The sequence below is a fragment of the Acyrthosiphon pisum genome, chromosome X (assembly GCF_005508785.2).
Source record: "Acyrthosiphon pisum isolate AL4f chromosome X, pea_aphid_22Mar2018_4r6ur, whole genome shotgun sequence".
In the NCBI taxonomy this organism is placed as follows: Eukaryota; Metazoa; Arthropoda; class Insecta; order Hemiptera; family Aphididae; genus Acyrthosiphon; species Acyrthosiphon pisum.
Genome location: NC_042493.1, coordinates 2,725,776 through 2,735,899, shown reverse-complemented (window position 1 = coordinate 2,735,899; position 10,124 = coordinate 2,725,776). Strand labels below are relative to the sequence as shown.

General features: G+C 28.9%; 1 protein-coding gene across 1 annotated transcript; it reads right to left on the bottom strand.

The window, feature by feature from the left end:
• Positions 1-4,661: 4,661 nt before the first annotated feature.
• LOC115034566 lies at positions 4,662-5,726 on the bottom strand. The gene is made up of 4 exons (XM_029491863.1): positions 5,618-5,726; positions 5,226-5,356; positions 5,023-5,155; positions 4,662-4,939 (listed from the first exon to the last, which is right to left on the bottom strand). Exons 1-4 carry the CDS (start codon positions 5,724-5,726, stop codon positions 4,815-4,817), a joined length of 498 nt encoding a protein of 165 aa, XP_029347723.1. The 3' UTR covers positions 4,662-4,814.
• Between the last annotated feature and the right edge of the window lie 4,398 nt (positions 5,727-10,124).

The following is a 10,124-nucleotide window of genomic DNA, read 5'->3' as shown; positions in this document are numbered from 1 at the left end:
TGTGCAAATAGTTTCTTTACATGGGTTGAGGTTAATAAATAAATAATCTTTTTTTTTCGTCAATGTTGTTCCACGCATTATAGGATATGTGTGTAATTTACTATTTTTAGGCTTATAATAACACGTAAAAATAAGTAATTTTACCTAGCTCCGTGGTATGTGTATACCTATTCAAAATTGATACATAGCAAACATAATAATAATTACAATTACAATTATTAGAGCTGTTGTATCGAACATATTTATATTAAAGTACATGTTTAGATGATAAAATCATAAAAGTATAATACTTAATACTATTTAATAGTTATTACAAAAGAAAAATAATTATTAAATTTACTTACACATTGATACACTTTGTATGCCACAACACAAATTATTAAAACCAAAGTATATCCTATTAATACAATTATCGTGTTATAACCTGGCTCACCTAAGATAAAAAAAAAATAATTTTATTATTACATTATTTGGTTAACGATATATGTGTGTATTATAAATAATGTATTGCTTACTATTGTTCTCCGGGACCCATTCGACGTGGTTGTTGCACAAACTAGAATTGCAACAACAAAACATATTTCCCCGGAGCGACCTAGTTGTGTCGACACAACTAGGTCGTGAGCAATTCTGCCGGTAAAGACAACCCTATAAAATGTTATTAAAATAAAAACATGATAAAATTAAACACAATTCTATAAGTATTAAGTTATATTACCTTGTTTATTATGTGCACTTCATTGAGCAGCGTATCGTTATGCCAAGAAGCAAAACAATACGCTGGCTCTTCCCGTGCTTCACAATCGAAACTGCAGTTCAGTTGACCATTACAGTGTTGAGAAGGAAATGCACATCTCAATGCATCAACTGAACTACATACAAGGGTTGCAATTATAACATACCGGCAGAATTTCAAGGTTTGTTCCATTTTTCTGCAATTTTCAAAAATATTATTTTACAATTTATTTTCACTTCAAATTTGTAATCTCTATAGTCTGAAGAATAATAGTTTAAACATTTAATGCATAGAAGATATAATTTTTAATTTAAAATTATCATGCATTTTAATAAAAGTAATATTTAACCAGGCACGCCGCTTGAAGTTTTTTCCTGGGGGGCAGAGTGGGGCAAATAGTTTCTTTACATGGGTTGAGGTTAATAAATAAATCTAAATATTTTCGTATCATTTAACATACTATAGCTATTAGCTATATAGTACACAAGTTTTTATATCGTATGCCCTAAAAGTGTAAACAGATAGATAGATAATAATATGTACACATTTTTGTATAGTTAAAAATGTTTTAAGAAAAATGTCAATGAATATATTTTATGTAAGAAATTGTTTTATCACAGACCTTCAACAACTTTATTCATAATGAATAATGATGTACAAATGATAATTATTTTATGACTTTAATGTTACATATACCGTTGTCTATTATTAAAGTTACTTACACATTGATACGATTTGTATAGTACAAAGATACAAATGAATGCAACGATATATCCTATTATAATAATAATTGTCTTATCACTTGGCTTACCTGAAGTAAAAAAAAAATAATTTTATTATTACATTATTTGGTTAACGATATATGTGTGTATTATAAATAATGTATTGCTTACTATTGTTCTCCGGGACCCATTCGACGTGGTTGTTGCACAAACTAGAATTGCAACAACAAAACATATTGCCCCGGGGCGACCTAGTTGTGTCGACACAACTAGGTCGTGAGCAATTCTGCCGGTAAAGACAACCCTATAAAATGTTATTAAAATAAAAACATGATAAAATTAAACACAATTCTATAAGTATTAAGTTATATTACCTTGTTTATTATGTGCACTTCATTGAGCAGCGTATCGTTATGCCAAGAAGCAAAACAATACGCTGGCTCTTCCCGTGCTTCACAATCGAAACTGCAGTTCAGTTGACCATTACAGTGTTGAGAAGGAAATGCACATCTCAATGCATCAACTGAACTACATACAAGGGTTGCAATTATAACATACCGGCAGAATTTCAAGGTTTGTTCCATTTTTCTGCAATTTTCAAAAATATTATTTTACAATTTATTTTCACTTCAAATTTGTAATCTCTATAGTCTGAAGAAATATAGTTTAAACATTTAATGCATAGAAGATATAATTTTTAATTTAAAATTATCATGCATTTTAATAAAAGTAATATTTAACCAGGCACGCCGCTTGAAGTTTTTTCCTGGGGGGCAGAGTGGGGCAAATAGTTTCTTTACATGGGTTGAGGTTAATAAATAAATCTAAATATTTTCGTATCATTTAACATACTATAGCTATTAGCTATATAGTACACAAGTTTTTATATCGTATGCCCTAAAAGTGTAAACAGATAGATAGATAATAATATGTACACATTTTTGTATAGTTAAAAATGTTTTAAGAAAAATGTCAATGAATATATTTTATGTAAGAAATTGTTTTATCACAGACCTTCAACAACTTTATTCATAATGAATAATGATGTACAAATGATAATTATTTTATGACTTTAATGTTACATATACCGTTGTCTATTATTAAATTTACTTACACATTGATACAATTTGTATAGTACAAAGATACAAATGAATGCTACAATATATTCTATTATAATAATAATTGTCTTATCACTTGGCTCACCTAAGGTAAAAAAAAAAATAATTTTCTTATTACATTATTTAGTTAACGATATATGTGTGTATGATAAATTATGTATTGGTTACTATTGATCTCCGGGACCCATTCGATGTTGTTGTTGCACAAACTAGAATTGCAACAACAATACATTTTGTCCCGGAGCGACCTAGTTGTGTTGACATATCTAGGTTGTGAGCAATCCTGCCGGTTAGTACAACTCTATAAAATGTTATTAATATAAAAACATGATACAATTAAACACTATTCTATAAGTATTAAGTTATATTACCTTGCCTGTTATGACCACTTGATTTAGCAGCGTGTTGTTATGCCAAGTAGCATAACAATACGCTGGCTCTTTCCCTAATTTACAATCAATATTGTTTGTGGTGCAGTTTCTGTGAGTTGAGCTATCACATTCTTACTGAGAGAAATATTGACAACTCAATCCATCAACAGCACTGTATACAAGGGTTGCAATTATAACGTACCGGCAGAATTTACAGGTTTTTTCCATTTTTCTGCAATTTTCAAAAATATTATTTTACAATTTATTTTCACTTCAAATTTGTAATCTCTATAGTCTGAAGACATATAGTTAAAACATTTAATGCATCGAAGATATAATTTTTAATTTAAAATTATCATGAATTTTAATAAAAGTAATAGTTAACCAGGCACGGCGCTTGAAGTTTTTTCCTGGGGGGCAGAGTGTGCAAATAGTTTCTTTACATGGGTTGAGGTTAATAAATAAATAATCTTTTTTTTTCGTCAATGTTGTTCCACGCATTATAGGATATGTGTGTAATTTACTATTTTTAGGCTTATAAAAACACGTAAAAATAAGTAATTTTACCTAGCTCCGTGGTATGATGTGTATACCTATTCAAAATTGATACATAGCAAACATAATAATAATTACAATTACAATTATTAGAGCTGTTGTATCGAACATATTTATATTATAGTACATTTTTAGATGATAAAATCATAAAAGTATAATACTTAATACTATTTAATAGTTATTACAAAAGAAAAATAATTATTAAATTTACTTACACATTGATACACTTTGTATGCCACAACACAAATTATGAAAACCAAAGTATATCATATTAGTACAATTATCGTGTTATAACCTGGCTCACCTAAGATAAAAAAAAAATAATTTTATTATTACATTATTTGGTTAACGATATATGTGTGTATGATAAATTATGTATTGCTTACTATTGTTCTCCGGGACCCATTCGACGTGGTTGTTGCACAAACTAGAATTGCAACAACAAAACATATTGCCCCGGAGCGACCTAGTTGTGTCGACACAACTAGGTCGTGAGCAATTCTGCCGGTAAAGACAACCCTATAAAATGTTATTAAAATAAAAACATGATACAATTAAACACTATTCTATAAGTATTAAGTTATATTACCTTGCCTGTTATGACCATTTGATTTAGCAGCGTGTTGTTATGCCAAGTAGCATAACAATACGCTGGCTCTTTCCGTAATTTACAATCAATATTGTTTGTGGTGCAGTTTCTGTGAGTTGAGCTATCACATTCTTACTGAGAGAAATATTGACAACTCAATCCATCAACAGCACTGTATACAAGGGTTGCAATTATAACGTACCGGCAGAATTTACAGGTTTTTTCCATTTTTCTGCAATTTTCAAAAATATTATTTTACAATTTATTTTCACTTCAAATTTGTAATCTCTATAGTCTGAAGACATATAGTTAAAACATTTAATGCATCGAAGATATAATTTTTAATTTAAAATTATCATGCATTTTAATAAAAGTAATATTTAATCAGGCACGGCGCTTGCATTTTTTTCCTGGGGGGCAGAGTGGGGCAAATAGTTTCTTTACATGGGTTGAGGTTAATAAATAAAATCTAAATATTTTCGTATCATTTAACATACTATAGCTATTAGCTATATAGTACACAAGTTTTTATATCTTATGCTCTAAAAGTGCAAACAGATAAATAGATAATAATATGTACACATTTTTGTATAGTTAAAAATGTTTTAAGAATAATGTCAATAAATATATTTTATGTAAGAAATTGTTTTATCACAGACCTTCAATAACTTTATTCATAATGAATAATGATGTACAAATGATAATTATTTGATGACTTTAATGTTACATATACCGTTGTCTATTATTAAAGTTACTTACACATTGATACGATTTGTATAGTACAAAGATACAAATGAATGCAACGATATATCCTATTATAATAATAATTGTCTTATCACTTGGCTCACCTAAGGTAAAAAAAAAAATAATTTTCTTATTACATTATTTAGTTAACGATATATGTGTGTATGATAAATTATGTATTGGTTACTATTGATCTCCGGGACCCATTCGACGTTGTTGTTGCACAAACTAGAATTGCAACAACAATACATTTTGTCCCGGAGCGACCTAGTTGTGTTGACATATCTAGGTTGTGAGCAATCCTGCCGGTTAGTACAACTCTATAAAATGTTATTAATATAAAAACATGATACAATTAAACACTATTCTATAAGTATTAAGTTATATTACCTTGCCTGTTATGACCACTTGATTTAGCAGCGTGTTGTTATGCCAAGTAGCATAACAATACGCTGGCTCTTTCCCTAATTTACAATCAATATTGTTTGTGGTGCAGTTTCTGTGAGTTGAGCTATCACATTCTTACTGAGAGAAATATTGACAACTCAATGCATCAACAGCACTGTATACAAGGGTTGCAATGATAATGTACCGGCAGAATTTACAGGTTATTTCCATTTTTCTGCAATTTTCAAAAATATTATTTTACAATTTATTTTCACTTCAAATTTGTAATCTCTATAGTCTGAAGACATATAGTTAAAACATTTAATGCATCGAAGATATAATTTTTAATTTAAAATTATCATGAATTTTAATAAAAGTAATAGTTAACCAGGCACGGCGCTTGAAGTTTTTTCCTGGGGGGCAGAGTGTGCAAATAAGTTCTTTACATGGGTTGAGGTTAATAAATAAATAATCTTTTTTTTTCATCAATGTTGTTCCACGCATTATAGGATATGTGTGTAATTTACTATTTTTAGGCTTATAATAACACGTAAAAATAAGTAATTTTACCTAGCTCCGTGGTATGTGTATACCTATTCAAAATTGATACATAGCAAACATAATAATAATTACAATTACAATTATTAGAGCTGTTGTATCGAATATATTTATATTATAGTACATTTTTAGATGATAAAATCATAAAAGTATAATACTTAATACTATTTAATAGTTATTACAAAAGAAAAATAATTATTAAATTTACTTACACATTGATACACTTTGTATGCCACAACACAAATTATTAAAACCAAAGTATATCCTATTAGTACAATTATCGTGTTATAACCTGGCTCACCTAAGATAAAAAAAAAATAATTTTATTATTACATTATTTGGTTAACGATATATGTGTGTATGATAAATTATGTATTGCTTACTATTGTTCTCCGGGACCCATTCGACGTGGTTGTTGCACAAACTAGAATTGCAACAACAAAACATATTGCCCCGGAGCGACCTAGTTGTGTCGACACAACTAGGTCGTGAGCAATTCTGCCGGTAAAGACAACCCTATAAAATGTTATTAAAATAAAAACATGATAAAATTAAACACAATTCTATAAGTATTAAGTTATATTACCTTGTTTATTATGTGCACTTCATTGAGCAGCGTATCGTTATGCCAAGAAGCAAAACAATACGCTGGCTCTTCCCGTGCTTCACAATCGAAACTGCAGTTCAGTTGACCATTACAGTGTTGAGAAGGAAATGCACATCTCAATGCATCAACTGAACTGCATACAAGGGTTGCAATTATAACATACCGGCAGAATTTCAAGGTTTGTTCCATTTTTCTGCAATTTTCAAAAATATTATTTTACAATTTATTTTCACTTCAAATTTGTAATCTCTATAGTCTGAAGAAATATAGTTAAAACATTTAATGCATCGAAGATATAATTTTTAATTTAAAATTATCATGCATTTTAATAAAAGTAATATTTAACCAGGCACGCCGCTTGAAGTTTTTTCCTGGGGGGCAGAGTGGGGCAAATAGTTTCTTTACATGGGTTGAGGTTAATAAATAAATCTAAATATTTTCGTATCATTTAACATACTATAGCTATTAGCTATATAGTACACAAGTTTTTATATCGTATGCCCTAAAAGTGTAAACAGATAGATAGATAATAATATGTACACATTTTTGTATAGTTAAAAATGTTTTAAGAAAAATGTCAATGAATATATTTTATGTAAGAAATTGTTTTATCACAGACCTTCAACAACTTTATTCATAATGAATAATGATGTACAAATGATAATTATTTGATGACTTTAATGTTACATATACCGTTGTCTATTATTAAAGTTACTTACACATTGATACGATTTGTATAGTACAAAGATACAAATGAATGCTACAATATATTCTATTATAATAATAATTGTCTTATCACTTGGCTAACCTAAAGTAAAAAAAAAATAATTTTCTTATTACATTATTTAGTTAACGATATATGTGTGTATGATAAATTATGTATTGGTTACTATTGATCTCCGGGACCCATTCGACGTTGTTGTTGCACAAACTAGAATTGCAACAACAATACATTTTGTCCCGGAGCGACCTAGTTGTGTCGACATATCTAGGTTGTGAGCAATCCTGCCGGTTAGTACAACTCTATAAAATGTTATTAATATAAAAACATGATACAATTAAACACTATTCTATAAGTATTAAGTTATATTACCTTGCCTGTTATGACCACTTGATTTAGCAGCGTGTTGTTATGCCAAGTAGCATAACAATACGCTGGCTCTTTCCCTAATTTACAATCAATATTGTTTGTGGTGCAGTTTCTGTGAGTTGAGCTATCACATTCTTACTGAGAGAAGTAATGCACAACTCAATGCATCAACTGTACTGTATACAAGGGTTGCAATTATAACGTACCGGCAGAATTTACAGGTTTTTTCCATTTTTCTGCAATTTTCAAAAATATTATTTTACAATTTATTTTCACTTCAAATTTGTAATCTCTATAGTCTGAAGACATATAGTTAAAACATTTAATGCATCGAAGATATAATTTTTAATTTAAAATTATCATGCATTTTAATAAAAGTAATATTTAATCAGGCACGGCGCTTGCATTTTTTTCCTGGGGGGCAGAGTGGGGCAAATAGTTTCTTTACATGGGTTGAGGTTAATAAATAAAATCTAAATATTTTCGTATCATTTAACATACTATAGCTATTAGCTATATAGTACACAAGTTTTTATATCTTATGCTCTAAAAGTGCAAACAGATAAATAGATAATAATATGTACACATTTTTGTATAGTTAAAAATGTTTTAAGAATAATGTCAATAAATATATTTTATGTCAGAAATTGTTTTATCACAGACCTTCAATAACTTTATTCTTAATGAATAATGATGTACAAATGATAATTATTTGATGACTTTAATGTTACATATACCGTTGTCTATTATTAAAGTTACTTACACATTGATACGATTTGTATAGTACAAAGATACAAATGAATGCAACGATATATCCTATTATAATAACAATTGTCTTATCACTTGGCTCACCTAAGGTAAAAAAAAAAATAACTTTATTATTACATTATTTAGTTAACGATATATGTGTGTATGATAAATTATGTATTGGTTACTATTGATCTCCGGGACCCATTCGACGTTGTTGTTGCACTAACTAGAATTGCAACAACAATACATTTTGTCCCGGAGCGACCTAGTTGTGTTGACATATCTAGGTTGTGAGCAATCCTGCCGGTTAGTACAACTCTATAAAATGTTATTAATATAAAAACATGATACAATTAAACACTATTCTATAAGTATTAAGTTATATTACCTTGCCTGTTATGACCACTTGATTTAGCAGCGTGTTGTTATGCCAAGTAACATAACAATAAGCTGGCTCTTTCCCTAATTTACAATCAATATTGTTTGTGGTGCAGTTTCTGTGAGTTGAGCTATCACATTCTTCCTGAGAGAAATATTGACAACTCAATCCATCAACAGCACTGCATACAAGGGTTGCAATTATAACGTAGCGGCAGAATTTACAGGTTTTTTCCATTTTTCTGCAATTTTCAAAAATATTATTTTACAATTTATTTTCACTTCAAATTTGTAATCTCTATAGTCTGAAGACATATAGTTAAAACATTTAATGCATCGAAGATATAATTTTTAATTTAAAATTATCATGCATTTTAATAAAAGTAATATTTAATCAGGCACGGCGCTTGCATTTTTTTTCCTGGGGGGCAGAGTGGGGCAAATAGTTTCTTTACATGGGTTGAGGTTAATAAATAAAATCTAAATATTTTCGTATCATTTAACATACTATAGCTATTAGCTATATAGTACACAAGTTTTTATATCTTATGCTCTAAAAGTGCAAACAGATAAATAGATAATAATATGTACACATTTTTGTATAGTTAAAAATGTTTTAAGAATAATGTCAATAAATATATTTTATGTAAGAAATTGCTTTATCACAGACCTTCAACACCTTTATTCATAATGAATAATGATGTACAAATGATAATTATTTTATGACTTTAATGTTACATATACCGTTGTCTATTATTAAATTTACTTACACATTGATACAATTTGTATAGTACAAAGATACAAATGAATGCCACAATATATCCTATTGTAATAACAATTGTCTTATCACTTGGCTCACCTAAGGTAAAAAAAAATAACTTTATTATTACATTATTTAGTTAACGATATATGTGTGTATGATAAATTATGTATTGGTTACTATTGATCTCCGGGACCCATTCGACGTTGTTGTTGCACAAACTAGAATTGCAACAACAATACATTTTGTCCCGGAGCGACCTAGTTGTGTTGACATATCTAGGTTGTGAGCAATCCTGCCGGTTAGTACAACTCTATAAAATGTTATTAATATAAAAACATGATACAATTAAACACTATTCTATAAGTATTAAGTTATATTACCTTGCCTGTTATGAACACTTGATTTAGCAGCGTGTTGTTATGCCAAGTAGCATAACAATAAGCTGGCTCTTTCCCTAATTTACAATCAATATTGTTTGTGGTGCAGTTTCTGTGAGTTGAGCTATCACATTCTTCCTGAGAGAAATATTGACAACTCAATCCATCCGCAGCACTGCATACAACGGTTGCAATTATAACGTAGCGGCAGAATTTACAGGTTTTTTCCATTTTTCTGCAATTTTCAAAAATATTATTTTACAATTTATTTTCACTTCAAATTTGTAATCTCTATAGTCTGAAAACATATGGTTAAAACATTTAATGCATCGAAGATATAATTTTTAATTTAAAATTATCATGCATTTTAATAAAAGTA

Coding starts and splice junctions, on each gene's coding strand:
- LOC115034566 (XM_029491863.1), bottom strand. CDS start 5,726: ATGCGTGGAACAACATTGATGAAAAAAAAAGATTATTTATTTATTAAC. Junction 5,357..5,617: donor AGGAAAAAACTTCAAGCGCC/GTGCCTGGTTAA, acceptor TCTCTCAGTAAG/AATGTGATAGCTCAACTCAC. Junction 5,156..5,225: donor AAGTGGTCATAACAGGCAAG/GTAATATAACTT, acceptor AACATTTTATAG/AGTTGTACTAACCGGCAGGA.